The sequence below is a fragment of the Miniopterus natalensis genome, chromosome 5 (genome assembly GCF_054644295.1).
Source record: "Miniopterus natalensis isolate mMinNat1 chromosome 5, mMinNat1.hap1, whole genome shotgun sequence".
In the NCBI taxonomy this organism is placed as follows: domain Eukaryota; kingdom Metazoa; phylum Chordata; class Mammalia; order Chiroptera; family Miniopteridae; genus Miniopterus; species Miniopterus natalensis.
In genome coordinates this window covers 23,967,415-23,983,490 of record NC_142085.1, presented here as the reverse complement: position 1 = coordinate 23,983,490, position 16,076 = coordinate 23,967,415, and the positions used below count along the sequence as shown (strand labels likewise).

Below are 16,076 nucleotides of genomic sequence, written 5' to 3'. Positions count from 1 at the left end.
ACCAAACCATAATAACCTACTATTACCGAGGAGGAAAAAGAAACCCACAGTAAAAGAGTGAAAAATGAGACACATAGCGTTTATGTAAATTAAATTATATACCCACAAAAAAAACAGAATTTTTTAAAGAAACTATACAAACAAAAATACATTAGTACAGTTAACTATGGGGAACAAAGCAGAGAGAACAATCTGAATGAAAGGGAAGACGAGTGAAGAATTCAGAAGCTTTAAAGAAATGAAAAGGCATTTTAGACAAAGGTAATGCCCTTCCAATTAGGTCGGTGGACTGTTCCTCCACTTTGGCACCAAAATTCTGCAAACAATAGCCAGCCCGCAGGAAAATGTGTAAAACCGAGTACAGAAGTCAGAACATGAAAGTTTTACTTGCATGGGTCATTCGATCCTAGTTGTATTCCTATGACAGAGGTTCTATTTTTATTGTTATTTTATAGGTAAAGAAGCTAGAGAAAGAGCTTGAATTATTTTTCCAAGTACAGGCATAAAACCATTCATTTATTCAATAAAATCAATTTAGCAAGTGATGTCTTTTTATAAATAGAATCCACTTTTAATTGCTCTATACTACAGGTACAGTAAGTATAGATATACTTACTGATCAAACCAGGATATTTCTAAATGAGAAGAGACACTAAAAATACTTGAAATCATATAATTATAAAAATATTTATTTATTGACTAAAATGGTTTGTTACATTGGTAGACCTATAAAATATTTCTCTTCAAAACACATACATATTGGTATACTTTCAAAAATTGTCCAGGCCACAACAGGACACATGGAGGTCCTACAAAGGAAAATACATTTTCCTGACTGTGAAAGACAAAGTCTTGCCCTAGCCTCTAGCAATAATGATAGCAGCCAGGGGCACTGTGGGAGTGGGAGAAGGAGGGGTCAGGTTGGGAGGGCTGCTGGGCAGGAAGAATAGAGGTGGAAGATGAATAACTCTCTCATGCTCTGAAGGGGAAGTTATAGTGAAAGAAGCGAAGTAAAATGACCGCACAGTCACCAACTAGGCCCCCAATACTATGATTTTTGAAAACTGAAAGAGAAGATGTTCTCAGAATGACTGTGTATTTTCTCCTGGGGCTTCAAAGCTATCTCTGTCTATAAAAATTCTATTCTTTCTTCTCAAGCTTTCCCTGTAAATAGAGTCTTTCTGAGTATGAAATCCCAGCCTTTCTCCTGCCAACAGATCAGAAAAGTCATCTAGATTGTGAGGGCTTAGTTCCCACTCCCTCTAGTTCTATTCATGGGCCCACCATGTGTCTTCTTGTTTGTTGTTGGTGCAAATTGGCAGATACTCCAGGGAGACAAGGATTGAAGATAACGTCCTGTCTTCATGGCCTGTTCTTATGCTCAATAAAAGAAAGAAAAGGTAATTGGGATAAGAAAAGAGAAAAATGTAAACAGAACTGAGTGCTTAATTTGAAATGTGAAAGTAGGCCAGAAGAATTGAAATTTGCAGTTGATGAAGCAGAGGGTGGAGAAAAGAATGAAAGTCAGGGAAAGCGATAAACTTTCTCCTTCTGTACGTTATATGCATGTGAGAGTTCTCATCTGAGGGCCAAGAAAGCAGATGAGACTCCCATGGCAATGTATTAGTGATTCCTAGGAAGAGTAATCTTTCTAAATGAACTGAATTCTCAGAAGCAGAGGGCGGACGCCACCATGACTTGACCTAGACATAAACAAATGTGCTGTACATGATACTTTATGAGCTTTGAAATGAAAAATGGTTAAACGCATTGCAAAATGGAGAGAAAATGACTATTTTATGTGCATAATATAAATCACTACCTGCCTATGTCAGCTCAGGCCTTGACATTGTAGTACCAGCCTCTGACTTCAAAATACTTGTCCCTATGTCTCTTTGCCTACAAGCTCTTTCTGGGGATTAATAAACCCCTCTCCCAGGAACAGCCCTCAACTGATGACTGGAAGGTTCCCCCCTTCCCCCATCTCAGATCACCAAACTCTGAGTTGTGTGTTCCACATTATCTCCCAAAATGCTCCAGTAAACTCAAGTTCAGGTTATGAATAGTAGTCACCTGCTTAATGACACACTCTCAATTAGATGCCTTCTCCGTTTCCCACTCCCCAAACTGGCATTTTCTGGAACCACTTCCCAAATTAACTACCAAAGTATGAATCCTCTTCTTAGGAAACCCAAACCAAGATACAATGGATTCTCATTATCCACAGTAGTTATGTTCTCTAAAGTCATTGGAAAGACAAAATTAGAAAATATTGAATGATTGCTCCAAGGGGAAATATAGGATTGTGTTCCTACAAGTCTGATAACATTTTCATCAAACAATCAAATATAACCTTGTTTTATGTGTGTTTATTTTCAAAGACACCTTTTTAAATATATATATTATTGATTTATTAACACTGAACTCAAAGCTAATGGCAATCTGACTCATGCCTAAAGGAAGCTTACCAGAGATACATGTTTTCTCTGTTAGTCACATCACAGCCTTCTTGCACTTAGAAAACACTAGATAGCTCTTTAGCACTATGCTTTGTCACCAATTTAAACAAGCACTAACAAGCACAAAAATAAAAACATGCAGTGCTAAATAGACCATGAAAAGGACAATTGTTTACATCATGGGAGCTGAAACAAGAAAGCAGGGCATCACCTTGTTCAACCTCAACTGGGAAGATGTCCACAAATGACCATAAAAGTGCAGTGAGTGTTGATTTGGGGACCACAAACAAATTTTAGCAAGTAGGCAAATTCACAAATGAACTATTGTGGAGTAGGAACTGAAGAGCAGAGAAGGATATGTAGGGTATCCAAACTGATGGTTCTGAGATAGACTCACAAAGTTTACCTGCTCCCAGTATGCAGGTAGTAATGCTTTCCCATGCATGTTATAGGGGCTCAGAAGTAGCTAACCTAGAGTCAGTGAAGGCATGCCCTGCAGGTGAATAAAGAAGAATGCAGCAATGTATTATATGATTAATGGTCATACACCAGACAGGACTGAGGACACCCCAGTGGATACCTCAGTCCACATATAGCAGAAAAAGACCAGGTCCTCCTGCCTTCACATTCTCACCCCACCCATGCTCCCACACCAAGGCCCTCTATAAGCTTGCTGGAAATTGGATGCAGCCCTCAAAAGAGGGAGATTCTCAATGGACTGAAATTGTACTCAATGTACTAATAAACCCATAAATTGACTCAGATTTAGTTTCTGCTTACAATAGAAATAATCCTAAATATTTAAGCATCTTGTGGTCTTACTGAAGAAGGATCATTTTAGGATTTAACACATATTTATTGCTATATCTATAATGTGAAAAACATCATGTCAGCATGTTATATCCTGGGTGGACACTAAGACAATCACAGCAAATAAATATGAGATAACCTGTAATATGCATGAGATGCCTCGGCACAGGCAAGGATTATAGAAATTGAAAGGAGAAAAATTCTACTTTGAATGTTAATGCATGGGGAAACCACAGAGGAGGAGGGATAATTTGACTAGGTCATAAAGTACGAGAATGAATGGTTTGTATAAGTAAGGAGGTATTTTATATGGGGAGAATTCGTGAGTAGGTTGAACAGTTAGAAATCCCCAAAGCATGTCTGGAGGGAAATAAGTAGATTGGTTAAAGTAAAGTCAAATGATAAAAAAGAATAGCAAGAGAATGCAACATGATAGACTTAACAAAAGAATCTATTGAACTTGGTGAACGACCAGCTATGAGGCAAAAGCAGAAAAAGCATAATAGATGAAACAAATTTTGAGGCTGGGGACCAAGAATTGTGGTTTCAGTGACAGAAGCAGGGAAACTAGAGCAGAACTAGTTTGAGGCAAAATAAACGATGAGTTTGAGGTGACAACGTGACATCCTAGGGAAACTGACAAGCAAACTGCTGAAGTTATAAAGTGAGATTTTAGAGGAGAAGCAGAATTGGAAATGTATACTTGAGAATTATCGGTACTAAGATGAATCATGGTAGCCTGTGAGTGGGTGATTATCTGAGGTGAGGCAATTAGAAAGAAGAGGTGGAGGAGGAAAAGTGTCCACAGAGAAAACAAAGAAGGAGCAGCCAGGGAGTGGAAACATCCCTGTTACCCCAAGAGCATAGCAAAGAGAAAGACTCAAGAGTTTATGATCATCTGTGTCAATTGCTGCATGGAATAAGTTAGACAGAGGACTGAAGAAATTCAGCTGAGTTTGCTGACAAGCAATTCATGCTTGAGAGAGCAATTTTAGTAGAGTGGTTGAGGTGGAAGAGAGAATGCTTTCAAGAATGGGTTCAAGAGTATGTGGAGGGGGAATGGAGATAATGGCTGTTGATAACTTTGAGAGAAAGCAAGTCTTGAAATTACTAGGTTTGCAGCAGCATCAATGAAAAGAAGAGCGGTCCAATGGGGAAAGACCAAATGAAGATTCAAGAGAGTGATGGGAATGGCACTGGGAAGGATTATTGATAATAAGGCCTAACGCTTATATGGTTCTTGATCTGCTCCAGACACTGTTTTCGGTGATTTACACATATTAGGACACCCTCATCTCTTAGTAGTCTAACAAGGTAGATACTATTATCATCCTCATTTTATAGATCAATAAATGGAGGTACAGGGAGGCTAAATGACTTACCCAATATCATCATCTGGAGGAAGTAGGTCAAGAAACGAATGCAAGGGGGGAAAAGGGGACATCTGTAATACTTTCAACAATAAAGATAATTTTTTTAAAAAAAGAAATGAATGTAGACATACATATATCATGCTCTTATCCACTGGGATATATTACTTTTAAAGATTAAAGAGCAATGCCTCCCTTTATGAGACTGGGGGAAAGAGAGGATATCCTGGCTTATTCTAAGATGAAAATGAAAGTACCTGAGCATCATCCTATATGGAAGTGACATCATACGATAGAACTGTATCTTGAAAGTAAGAGAAGAGGGTAGAGTTTAGGGTAAGGATTTAGAACACACAGAGTCTGATGAAGATTTAGAAGAGAGGAGCTCACACTACAGATTCAACAGAAGAATACAACCTGTTAAACACCTTCCCTAGCCCCAGCTGATGAGGGAGCATCAAAGATGGTTAAGTCAAGTTCAATGTGACTCTCCTGGGGGAATGGTGGGAAGTTAAGAGTTTGGAGATGAGCCTAACAGGAGTGGGGAACCTTTTTTCTGCCAAGGACCATTTGGGTATTTATAACATCATTCGCAGACCATACAAAATTATCAACTTAAAAATTGGCTATGAAAAAAACTCCTGGGTTTACTGAGTTTCGAGTCCCGCCTACAGTTGCCTTGGCAGGGCCAGACCAAATGATACTGCCTGCTGGCTACATGTTCCCCACCCCTGGGCTGCAGGTAAAGCTGTAAAATCAGGTCTGAGAATGACATTAGGGTGTGGAGAAAAGTTAATTTAGATGGCAGATTATGTTTTATAATGGCAGGCAAGAAGCTATTTCAAATATAAAAGATAAGTCTTGGTAACTTAGTATGCTCTTGGCCCAATATTTATAACACAAGGTTGGTAAACATAGATATCAAATTGGGTAATTCATATATTTTAATAGGAAAAATTGAAATATAAGACTAAACAATTAAATCTTCCATCAAGAAATGCTGTCTTACTACATTATTATTATTATTTCAGATATGTTTCTTAATTCAATATTAATAAATCTCAGACTCTGAAAGACAAAATATATTATGAAGATTGTATAGACTGGATATAGTTGTCCAACCTCAAATGGTTTTTCTCATATTATTTTTCACAATCTGACCAGGCACAGGCTAACATATGGATGAAATATTGTCTCGATTCTTGCTGAATAGTTCCAGAAAATATCACCAAAATATAAATTTTAAAAAAAGAGCTACTTAATGCAATCAATACCTATAAAATACAATATAATCCAATCCTAGATGACAATTTATAAAAAAATAATATGTGATTAGCAGAATTATTAAGTCTATTTAATAGCTAAATGCATTTCATAGATGTTGGCAAACATTAAATCAGGAAGAATTTTAAATAATATAGAATCATTAAAAATAGTATCTTTTCTCTGAAATATTTCTTTGTTCCAGACCAAGTGTAGGAAACAAACAAAGGTCATAAAAATATCATCCTTAACTTTGCCCAAAACATTTCATTTGCAGAGAGTAGATATTCTGAAAGTTTAATTCGGGGTTCATCATTCAGTTGTGATAGATACTATTATATAAAAATGAAAAAATTTTCCTCATATAATTGTGTTCACTTTTTAAATAATTTTCGTGTTTAGACTGAGTTTATGAACATTTTTTTCAAAAAATGATTCAGGGCCCAAGTAATATTGTTCTACTGTATTCTGGTATATATGGCCTTGACTGATTTTTAAGTATAAAAGTATATTTCATAAGATATAGAGAATTTGCAAAATAAATACTTTAAACAAGATTTTGAATTTAAAAAAAACAAACAATTAATTGGAGGTTGATTTTGACAAGTCAGTTTTTTCAGGAAATGTTCAGGGTCTGAGAGTCTGTACTAGCAGGATGCCCTTCCAGTAATGCTCAGAACAGCAAAGGGCACTCACACACATAAACCTGTGTGGTATTGGCTGCTTGCTTCTAATAGAACCTTTATGGTTGTGTTTCAAAGCCAACTATAAATAGTTTTGCTTGTTTTTTAAAATATGCATGCATATTTTTAGGTACTGAACAACTCATTATTGTTTATGTATCCCATTAGTATAAATTATGAGATACTTAGACACATTTTATAGATACCTACTGAAATTCTAAATATTTGCCCATTGACTGCAATTATAAGTGCTTCCTCCTCAAGGCATTGTAATTTAAGGAAGCTTTTTAAAAACATTAAACTAAGACCAGAAGATAAATTAATAATGGCACCTTGTAAGGTGTTGGAAAATTTCTTGGGATTTGACCCTAGGTTAGAACACAAAACAATAAGGAATGCAAATAAGGAAATGACTTTGAAAGGAAAAATAAATATTTAATAATTGCCCAAGGTTAATTATTATCTTTTTGTAAGGTCATGCATCTTAATACAAATATTTAATATTAATATATAGATAAATATTCTTAATATGTTTCCTCCACACTTAAGTTGTAAAAGTTAAACATAAAGAAGGCTCACAGCACAGAACAGTTCCCATTTCAGCAGGGAATTCTCACCTTATTATATGCATTGTGACTAAACAGGGTGTGGGAATTCTCCTGTTCGTCAGTCAATGAGAAGGACAAATGACTGAAGGGTCCTGGGGTAAGACAGTCGGCATGTGAGAGGGTCTGTGAATGCAGCAGGGATTTAGCAGGAGGAAAGAGTCTAGTCTGATATAAAGGATGGAGAGAAACAGGCTTGTGAGGGACTGTCACATCCTGGGAAGAAGAAAGGCATAAAGAGTATGTTAGTGGACAAAAGTCAAACTCACTTGGAATTAAGTCTAAATATTATAAACGTTATGTCAAAATTTCTTACTAGTAAGAAGAAAACCTCTTCTCATACTCAGGCCCCTCAAAGACACCTGCATTCATCATGTATTTTTTGTTTGTCTGTTTCCTTCAATAATTCAGTCTCCCACCTCCAGCCACTCCTACAGAACTAAACAAATGTCTGCAGTATCTCCTAAAGGTGCCAAGCTTATTATTTTTGGAAGTATTGAGAGGAGAAATGTTTAAGGAAGAAGAGAGCTCATCCCAAAAGGAGTGGGTGGGATGAGAAAGTGTTCATTGAAGAGTTAGGTAACAGTGAAAATTAATTTAAGCGTGCTTGTAATTGGGTCTGGGAGAAATTGGGGGGAAAGGAGGGCACTGCAGAGGATATCAATGTGAGATCAGGGGCGAAAGTATTGGGTTCATTCATGGTACAGTAAGCTGTTGAGTTGGGCTGAGTATGAACAAGGGACCGGGGAGAGGTGAGTCTAGAATGAATGAAAGAGGTCTTTAATTCCAGGCAATGTGTTGATATGGAGAGAAAGTGAAGGTGGAACAAACAGACAAGTTCAACTGTAGGTAGGAGAGGTAAGGAGATCTCACTTGAGTGGGTCTTTAACCTGGAAAAGGGATTAATGCCAATGACTATGAGGAAGTAGGAGCTGACAGATGGGGCCATGGATTACGTGAAAGGAACGAGGAAACCACAAGAGTGGGAAGTCTTGAGACTCTAAATTAAAGTTGCAAAAAGGGTCTCTCTACATAAATATCTATGAAAGAGAAGGGATACTTTTTTGCAGATATACAAGTACCTCTTATGTTTCAAGTTGAATTCATTTTGCCAAAACCATGTATTGTCAAGCCATGGATTGTTTTCTAAAATGTATGCTGAATGTATTTGCTGTATCTGACTTGCCCTACCCCTTGGTTCTTTTAAAACCAACAGATTCAAAATGTACTTTGCAAAGTTGCTTAAACTCTCAGAAAATTTAAATAGGCTTAAAAATTATAATTCTAAGGTGTTTAATTTTGTAGAATTGAGGAGTTTAAACCCTCTGTACCTTGAAATGGTGACTAAATACATTTCATTTTTATTAGTTTCTTGTTTGTGCTTCAAGTGTTTATTTTACATATCAAGCAAATACAAATAATTTCACACATATACATGACAAGCATACACTATTATAAAAAATGATAGCACCCTTTATACAGTAATCTGTATTTTATTTGTTTGTATTTCTTTCCACTTAACAGCTTTGGAATATTTCTATGTCAGAGCAGGAGAGCTCTGGATTTCCTGCTGAGACACATTACTGAGTTATCTCATTGATTGTTAAGTGTCATTCAGTTGATTCTCTTGGAAGCTCCAGGTATATTGCCTAAAATACTAAATCACCTAACATGGTGATAAATTTACCTCCTCTTTGCCAGTTCTTTTACTGTTTATTTCTTTCTTTTGTCTAATTGTGTTGGCTAATACCTCTAATGTTATTAAATAATAGTCATGTTAGTATGCAACATTAATGAAATGCTTGTAGTTTTGCCCATTAAAGACCATTTCTGGATTGAAATATGTTCTAATTTTGTTTTATTTCTCAATCAACTATTCCATTATTCTATCAACAACTAATTACATTTCTTAATCAGTGGGAAAAGTGATTAATATGAAAACTGAGTAGCAAGCACAAGACTAGCTGTGTAAGAAAAAGGCAGTATTGTTGAGGTTAGAAGGTGCCGAGGAAAAGATGGGCTGAACAGTCTCTGGTTTACATTCTGGCTTCAGCTCTTCTTGGAGGGTGTAAGGGCCCATTCTGAAGATGTCAGGAGGCCAGGTTGTAGTGATCCATGGGAAGCAGGGTTTCCTACATGAGGAAATGATGGGGTCAAGGTTGAGCCAATTAGGAGGAAACCGTGCGGCCAGTTGTGCTGGTGTTTTATGCTTCCAAGCTTGCTGGGGCCAACCTCCATCTCTCAGGAGTCAGTTCAAACCTGAACATGTCTGCAGGAAGGGTCAGATGGTGTCAGCTACTCCAGGCAGCTGGGCAGGAAGGAGAGCAGACTCTTATTCACAGATGGAAAAGCCAAGGAGAGCTAAGAATCTTGGCCAGGCTCATTTGAGCTCTGGTTGACACCACAGGACAAAAGTGAAATGATTCTCGGCAGCGCAGCCTCAACATCATACATCACTTGAGGTACCTGTTCCAATCTGTGCTAGCTGTTCTTCTAAGCTTTGTAAAAATTCTTATCCTGTGATTTTCTTTATCAACATCCTGGAAATTTTATTTGCCTCATTCTTGTGTTTGGTCTCCTCTTTCCAGTGTCCCATAGCTTTCTTTTTCTTGGTTTCTCTCATATATACTGGGCCCTAAATGAGCTTCCTGGGGACAATGGAGTACTAGGAGCAAATGTTTGACATCTTGCAGGTTAAAGTTTTTCTTTTGCCTTTACTTTTAATTTTTTGGATATAAAATTCCAAGCAAAATTACTTCCTTCAGAATTTTGAAAGTATTGTGACACTCGAACAGTGTAACTACACTGTTACTATTTTATTCATTTGTTTTTAAAAAAAATTTATATTTATGATTTCTAAAGTGTTTCTGTTTTCTAGTTATCTCTTGTCAATTCTAATAAGTTCCTTTGTTTTGCTTTTCTTATGCAAAAAAAAATTATTGTTCTTAAAATTTCCATGTTGAATATTTAATTGATTTATTTTTATCCTCTTATTTATTAAGCATACTTAAAAGTTACAAATTTTCTTTCAAGAACTATTTTAAATGTATCCCATAAGTCCTAACAGATAATAATTACCTTTTATTTTTGAGGTAGAAATTTATCTTAAATTTCCTCTTTAATCAAATAGTTTGATCTACTTTAGATGATTATTTTTCCACATATCATAAATTGAAAAATGACTTAAAGTATTTTATCACTAATATATTTCACTTGCCTTGTATGTGCTGATGTTAAAATACTCTAACAGTTATATTTTCCCTGTAAAGTTAACCCTTTAGCATATAAGGGGGTCTGATTTGTCTTGCTTAAGAAATTTTGGGCCTGAATTCAACCTGCCCATGATGATTATAATCTCTCCTTTCCTCTTGTTTATAGTACCTGGAACACTCTGTCTCCTTCAACTGCTGCTCCCAATCACTTTGTTTAATAGTCTCAACTTAAAGATTGATTTTGTTTGTTATCCACTCTGGGAGATTTTTTTGCTTCTTTATTTTTCTTGTCTTTATCTCCATAGTAACTAAATCTTTCCTGAACCAGATGTTTTCGCAAGAGGTTCCTATGTGAAAGGGCCCACTACTGGGATTGCCTTTGTGTTTCAAAGATGCAGGCTTTGGGTTGTGAGTTTATTTCAACTTTATTTTTCCTCAAATAATGAGACTCTGTTACACAGCACTTTACATGGCAGCCACAGAGAAAGAGAAAGCCTCCTGTAAATGAGATTGCTGAGTGATTCAATGGATATGCCCCTCTCCCCTGCTTCCCAGAGCAAAATCGGGTCAGGGGTCTCTGCTGCTAGCACGTGCACACATGCGAAGACAAGGGACTTGGGGTGTCCGCGTGAAGGTGCCTCCACAGCACTCTGCAGGCGCTGCGCCTCCCTCCACTTGCCCCCGAAGGCACACCCGCCCATTTTCCTCACCGGCTCTACCAGTCCTTTGGCTGTCACCCAGCTGTTTGTTCGCATTTTAATAGGAGTTTGTGGTTTTGTTTCGCTTCGTTTTTGCTTTTGAGTGTCAAGATGATAAAATGTAGTTCATTGCTGATGTCACACTCGTCATATCCCAACCAGAAACCTCATTTGTATTTTTGAAAAACAAATATTCAAAATGCATTTTGAAGTTTGTCACTTTTTAAAACACTTAGCCGTGAGATAAATTCAGAACCTCTGAATGATCCAAAAGTTTTCTTGTTCCTTCTCAATCTCATTATTATAAAGGCATATATATATCATTTATGTATATGATATATATACAGTATACATGTATAGAATATATATCATATATAGTAAAGATCTATATAAAGAGATATGTCTTTATTCCTCTGTATATCCCTATATATAAGAATCTTTACTATATATATAATTATATATAAATGTCTACATTTCTTTTTCATCATAGGTTATCTGTGGATATTAATATAACTGCATCTTGATTTCAGTCTTCATAAATATATATATACATATACATATATATGTGTATATATATATATATATATATACACACACACATATATATATATATATATGTTCCATTGTTGATTTTAGCTTCACAGTTTTTTGGTGTTTTTTTTTTTTTAATTAATATCTTTTATTTATTTACAACCTGTTGTACCTATATAATTATGCAATGCAGTTATTTATATTTTATAAAATTTAGATATTATAAATAACATTTTTTCCACTTCATTTTCAAAATTTTTTAATGCTTTTTTTATATGCAAAGGGGTTTATTTTTTTTCAATTTATCTTTATTGTTGAAAACTTGACAGTTTTCCTATAGGACAGTGATTTATTAAAGCAGTCACTTTCTTTAAAGAATAAATTTTCTCTTAGTTTTCCTTTAAGCCCCTATAATGTCACATTTCATATATTTCATATTTAGAACACAGAGGCTATCAACTGAGAATATTTAGAAATCTATACTTTGATCCTACTGCATGATGAATCTGCAATATATTGTAACTTTCTCATTAATTATTGTTTCAAATCTTCAAAAGTGTTTTCTATGATTTTTCTAGAAGTATTTGATACAAAGAAACAACTTTTAGTTCACCATTCTATTGTTTTCTTATGTACTATTTTACAGTATTTACTGCAGCAAGAACATGCATCTCCCTAATTAAACTGGGTTTTTACTTTTTCCTTTATAAAAATTCCCCCTATAAAGACTTTCATTATTTGCTCCAGTAAAACTTTAAATATTATTCAACTGAGCAGCCCACGTCTTTAAACATTACTGACATTGCACAGTGTCTCCATGTCCTGGATACCTACCTTGTATATGTCTTACAAATTATGATGCCAAAACACAAGTATCAGTAAAACTCAAGGCAAAAATATAAACTTAGGACTAGGTATATTAATAATGAAAGTCGATATAAAATCTTATTTCAAAAAAGATTAATAATTTCAAAAAATTTGTCTACTTCTTGTCAAATTCAATAGCTTATCAGTGTTTATAATTTATAATTATGGCTGATAACAAGCTTATTTGTACCATACACAAGTCTTATGTCACCTCTGGCATTTCTTGTTATTTATGCCTATATTAGTAGTGGTCTATTCAATCTAGATTATTTTGCAGGAGATTTTAAAAAATCAAGTCATTTGCTCATTTTATGATTATTTTAGTTAAAAATAGTTAAAATGATAAACCATATGTCCAGCTGACATATAAACTGCAATGAGTTGCGACAGGCTTAAGGAAGAGACAACTGAGAGCTCTGTCCATTGCACCGTCAGGGAGCCCTGACACTCTCCCAGAAATTCTCACTTAGAATACACGTGAGTTGTGACTGTGCAGCACTCAGACCTACAAAGGAGGCCAATGTAAACCCATATAATATAGCAAAGCTTAAAATCTTTCTTATGATTTTATGTCAGGAGTTGGCCAACATTTTCTGTAAAGGTCCAGTTACTATATATTGTAGGGGTTTTTTTGGTTTGTTTATTTTGTTTTTAAATAAGTCTTAACTGATTTCAGAGAGAGGAAGGGAGAGGGAGAAGGAGAGAGAGAGGGAGAGGGAGAGATAGAAACATCAATGATGACAGAGTCAAGAATTGGCTGCCTCCTGCACGCCCCCTACTGGGTGATGCATCAGGCCATAGTGTAAGACCCGTATTTTAGGTTTAAAAAAGAAAAAAAAGCTCAGCCGGCATGGCTCAGCAGTTGAACATCGAATTATGATCCAGCAGATGGTAGTTTGATTCCTGGTCAGAGTATATGCCTGGGTTGAGGGCTCGATCCCCAGTAGGGGGCGTGCAGGAGGCAGCTGATCCATGACTCTCTCATCACTGATGTTTCTCTCTCTCTCTCTCCCTTCCTCTCTTTAAAATCAATAAAGACATATTTTTAAAAGTTTAAAAATAAACTAATAATATATTTATCCTATCTGCCCTGCACCCCAATGAATTAACTTGAGGTTGGTACATAGTACTTTGGAGATCACTATTCTAAATGATTGATTCCTGAAAGTTGAACAACAGTCTACACTGCTTTCAATGGATGAAGCTTTTAATGTTCTAGTTTTGGGTGTTTTTTTTAATCCTCACCAGAGGATATTTTTTCCATTGCTTTTCAGAAAGAGTGGAAGGGGGAGAGAGAGCGAAGCATAGATGCTGGAGACACATCGATTGGTTGCCTCCCGCATGTGCCCCGACTGGGGCTGGGGATCAAACCTGCAACCAAGGTAGGTGCCCTTGGCTGGAATCAAACCCGGGACCCTTCAGTCCACGGGCCGATGCTCTGTCCACTGAGCAAACTGGCCAGGGCCATGTTCTAGTTTTTAAGGGAAGCACAGGGATCCTAACATTGTCTTGTATGTGTTTCTATCAGTGAGATATGCAACAGCTATTTCTGATAAAATGCTTCAAATTGCTTTCACTTACTTAAGAATTACGTCCTTCAATATAAAAATACTTAGAGAACAAACTTCTCAAAATGAAAAGAGCTTTACTTAGGAGCTTGATTTTTATTTGATTGATTATATCCTGCAAAATTTCACATCCTGCAAAATTTCAAGAACACAAGAACTTATAAAGCAAATATCTTTGTTCATTAGAGAGAAAAAAAAATAGCAGACAAATCTGCAGTGGGTAAATTAATTTGGCTCTATTTCTTAAGGAGTTATAGGCACTGCAGCATTAAATGTTGACAGAGACATCAGAAAATTAATGCTGCGGCCACTCTAGAAAGAGTCCACTTTCCACTCAGCCAGCCAGTCGCAATGTTTAACTTCAGAAGCTTTCTTCATCGCAGCGCCAACAAAGGGCGTTTTAAGGTACTCTGGGCTCTTTTTATTATAGTCTGTACATCTGAGGCTCTTTTGTTGCCTCCTGGTATTTGAAAGTTACCTGCTTCCCGGTGCTTTGGAAACGAAGGGTGAAAACCCACTTTCTCTTTGCTCGCGCTGTCCCGGTGCCTTCGGGAACTCAGAGCACCGGGCGAAGCCACCGGAGCCTTTAGCTCCATCTCCTCTCCCTTCTTCCCACCCCTTTGGTAAAACAACGCTGATTTTTAAATGGAGCACTTCTTTGCGGCTTTCCTCTCCTGCCTGGGGTTTATAACAATTGAAAAATCTGAATGACAGCATTTCTGCTGCCGCTTTCATTTGAAACAACGCCCTGTCCATAACCTCAAGAACAGTCACAATCTATTTCTTAAAGAGTCACTCCTTCGGCCAAAGATGTATCAACGTTTTACAGATGCTATCACAGAAACCCCAATTACCAAGGGGTTCTGATCATCTACATTTCATTAAGATCAAGCCAAGATAAATTAGGTCTCTCGGTTTTCAACATATGGCATAACTTCTTGCTATCAGCCCTAATTTTGAAGAATCCATATGCATTTTAAAAAGACGTACTTAAAGCAACACAATCTATTCTGAATCCCGATTTTGACCACAAATTTGAATTTGTGAGGTATGAAAAAAAGGTAGCATATGCTTAACTATTTCAAATCTCTTCTACAGAAAGGAAGCAGCGACCAAGCTTCAGAATATTCAGAGCCCGCTGGAATCTAAGCCCCGCGGCGCGGGGTGGGACCCACAGGTCGCCTGCTCTGTCTCCTGCGGAGTCATCCGTATCTGTGGCAGGGCCTGGCAGCAACGTTAAATGGGTAAATGCTGAGAAAAGAGGGAAAGGGAGTGAGTGTGAAGAGGAGCGGTGACACCCCCGCCAGGAAACCACAGCACCCTCAGCTCTGCGAGGACCACATGCCAGGGAATATTTGCCGGCTCTTTCCACCCCATAGTCCTGTGCTCTGTGTTTCCACCAGCCCAGCAGCTAAAGCTTAATTCCATATCCATGTCTCAGGTTAGGATTTTTGGTGGTGGCAGCAAAAGCAGAATTTCAAGGCAAAAGGAGTTCATTTTAAGATTTTGAGTTTCGAAATTGCTTTTAGGAACCCATGGCCCAGATAATACTGTGATAGAGAAAACATTTGTGTTTCAAAAGTCCAGCACCCAGGACATCAAAACTCTGGAAGAACACATAATTCATCAGAGCAAGAATGTGAAAATTGTGGTTAGATTGAGGGGAAAAGACGAGAGAGAAGGAGACGGGGGGGAATGGAGGGAAGCAAAGAGACTGGCAGTCCCAGTACGTGCCTGAGGAAGGTCGGACTATCTCCCACCGTCACATTTGGGCTGGGCCCCGGCATGAAGCTGGTGGTGGTTCAAGTAATTCCTGATAAACTGGGGAAATCAGATGTTAGCAAAGACGTGTATTGAATTCACAAGTAAAACTGTATGAAATGACACGATTCACATTTCCCAATGTCTAGCCTGCTATGGGACCCCGAATGGATGCTAGGTATATCTAGGGAGGAAAAATATCCCTAAGAGAGGTCATTTTAAGAGTGAAAGGAGATTTGGAAAACTGGC

The 16,076-nt window shown here is 37.1% G+C and overlaps 1 protein-coding gene across 1 annotated transcript in view; it reads right to left on the bottom strand.

Moving 5' to 3' along the window:
• Positions 1-16,076, bottom strand: part of MLIP (muscular LMNA interacting protein) — a 203,948-nt gene that overhangs the window by 14,118 nt on the left and 173,754 nt on the right. Inside the window, exon 12 of the mRNA XM_016198059.2 lies at positions 7,203-7,406. Coding sequence (XP_016053545.2) covers positions 7,203-7,406 — 204 coding nt within the window. The remainder of the gene's footprint in view (positions 1-7,202; positions 7,407-16,076) is intronic.